The sequence below is a fragment of the Jatropha curcas genome, chromosome 11 (assembly GCF_041381405.1).
Source record: "Jatropha curcas cultivar XTBG-Jc1 chromosome 11, XTBG_Jcur_1.0, whole genome shotgun sequence".
In the NCBI taxonomy this organism is placed as follows: domain Eukaryota; kingdom Viridiplantae; phylum Streptophyta; class Magnoliopsida; order Malpighiales; family Euphorbiaceae; genus Jatropha; species Jatropha curcas.
The window spans coordinates 4,550,061-4,552,586 of NC_143161.1; the positions used below are offsets into that span (position 1 = coordinate 4,550,061).

The following is a 2,526-nucleotide window of genomic DNA, read 5'->3' on the forward strand; positions in this document are numbered from 1 at the left end:
GTGTTTATCGTGGTGGGGAATCTCTTTTTGTACCTCTAGCAGTCTTAAAGATCATTTTGGTCATTGGTCGTTTTCGCTCGGGGTCGGGGTTGGTTCCAATCTAGATTCTGGTGGGCAACCTTCTATTCTGTGATTTGGACTCTTTGGAAGGAAAGGAATGAATCCACTTTTAGGAATTCCTGTTTGATGAAGAAAGACTTTTTGATCTGTTGTTGTACAGAGCTTGTGCATGGATCAAAGCACCGTTCCCGATTTTCCTTGCACTTTAAATCAAGTAATCTCTACTACTTCCTCTATTTACCATTGGAGAATCTCTAAACCAACCAGATCTTTAGTTAATTGGCTTCCTCCTACTAAATATTATCTGAAATGGAATGTTGCTGTACTGGGCACCAACAGCTCAGGTTCTAATCATTACCAATTAATATTACAGACGGATTGTGCTTTATCTTGTAGGCGAAAGAAAGAATTGGCAGTAAAAACAATGCAAGTATTATAATTTTATTTTAGGGATGAAAATAATAAAACACCATCTATCATCTCATCTCCAACAAACAAAATCTAAATAGCAATGCAACATGGTAGTAAATTTTCAATATAGACGCCTACATAAAGTAACACCATCACCAATTGAAACTTGTGAGATCTCTACACGTTGATCCTGAGATAGGTAGTCGTTCATCTCCAGTATACACTTTCTTGTATCCCTGAAAGGCTCTGGAACTGCATTTTCTTCTTGAGCAACAAATCCATACCATAAGGTGTTATCGTAAGCAATTATTCCTCCAATCTTAACTAATTTCAGCAATTGCTCATGGTAATTTTTGTAATTGTGCTTATCAGCATCTACAAATGCCATGTCAAATTCTTCTTTCTCCTGTTCCTGTTGTAAATATACAGAAAAAAAACACTAAAACAAATAAAATCCTAATGTAGATATATTTAGGCAAAACATTTTATGAAAGTATGCATACATTGTTTAACATTTCACTTAATACTGAAATAGCATTAGAGTGAATGAAATTGATTTTGTGCTCAACGCCTGCCTTGCGAATGAATGGTAATCCAAATTCATAAGCTTCTTGATCAATGTCTATTGCTGTTATCTGTTCACAAAATTTTTCAGCAGACCAAGGTTAATTCTTCATTTAAAAGGGAGGGAGAAAAAAAAAAGCCAGGTTTATGCAGAACTGTAGATAGGAACTCCAAAATGAATTAGTCCCATACCAAAAAAAGGCGAAAAAAAGTAAGAAGAGTATATAAATTACTCGGCCGTCATGAGGCAAGGCAAGAGCAGTTGAAAGAAGAGAATAGCCAGTAAAAACACCAATCTCTATTGTCCTTTTCGCGTTCATCATCTTCACAAGCATTGATAGGAACTGCCCTTCATCAGCTGGTACTGACATTAAGCTCCTACAATTCAAATTTTTTCAAACATTTGTAAACTTTTCTAATATTTATTGATCATATATATAGTAATTACTTACAGGTTTCCATATTTGTTCTCTGTAGCTTTTCGTAAATTCTTGAGTTCCTCGTGCTCTCTTGGATATACACTTTTTTCATAGATATACTGTAACAAAATTTCATAACTTTCAAAAAACATTCAATGGACATAATTCGAGTGCTTAATGTCTTTTTCTCTAGATATACAAGTAACTAATGCAATTTAAAATGCTTAATTGCTGCGGTGAAGATAAATAATTAATTGCTTCGCAATTATTAATTGAGCAGAGATAAAAAGGAAGAAAATAAATCAGAGATCAACCGACGAAACAAACTTTCTTATATATATATATATATATAAACCTTCAAGAGAGCTTCGCTCTGGAGGATTCCTTTACGAGGTAAACTATACGCCATGCCTGACGACTTCTTCTTCTTCCTCTTCTTCTTCTTCTTCTTCTTTTAACTTTGATTTTAAATCTAGTTTTGTATCTCTTTTGCATTAACACCGCGTGTCGTCTGCATGCGCAAATAAAGGAAAATGAAATCCGCCACATGTGAAAGAATGCAGCTCACGCCAAACGCCAAAATTGGTAAAGTGTACAACACAGAAAACCTGAATTCGGTTGGAGTGGGGCCTCCAAATTTCAATTCGCGTCAAGGCGGAAATACCCATCACCTCCTCTTCTCTATTCATGGAGAGTGTTAAGCCGGATTATGTTTTTTTAAAATTTGTAACGGATAATTTTATACAGTAAATTATATCAAATATAGACATAAATATGAATAATATAAAAAAATTCAATTTTTTTATTATCTGATATATCTTCTTTAAAATGAGTTTTTAAAAATTTCATATAATTTTTTTATTCCAAAACAAACTAAAAGAATGAAAAAAATGAAATAAGTTATATGATAATATAAAGTAACAAGAATAGTTTAGATAGCTCACTATAATAAATTATTAAAAAATCATTGATTCAAAAATTTGACTGGTAAAAAATATAATTTGAAAGGCTGAAATAGTAAAATAGATAAAATTTAGACAGTAAATTCATAATTATCCATTTGTGTCCAATT

At 32.7% G+C, this 2,526-nt stretch overlaps 1 protein-coding gene across 1 annotated transcript; it reads right to left on the reverse strand.

Moving 5' to 3' along the window:
- Window positions 1-469: 469 nt before the first annotated feature.
- LOC105634142 (caffeoyl-CoA O-methyltransferase) lies at window positions 470-1,958 on the reverse strand. The gene is made up of 5 exons (XM_012216948.4): window positions 1,810-1,958; window positions 1,488-1,573; window positions 1,269-1,413; window positions 975-1,106; window positions 470-883 (listed from the first exon to the last, which is right to left on the reverse strand). Exons 1-5 carry the CDS (start codon window positions 1,861-1,863, stop codon window positions 593-595), a joined length of 708 nt encoding a protein of 235 aa, XP_012072338.2. The 5' UTR covers window positions 1,864-1,958; the 3' UTR covers window positions 470-592.
- Between the last annotated feature and the right edge of the window lie 568 nt (window positions 1,959-2,526).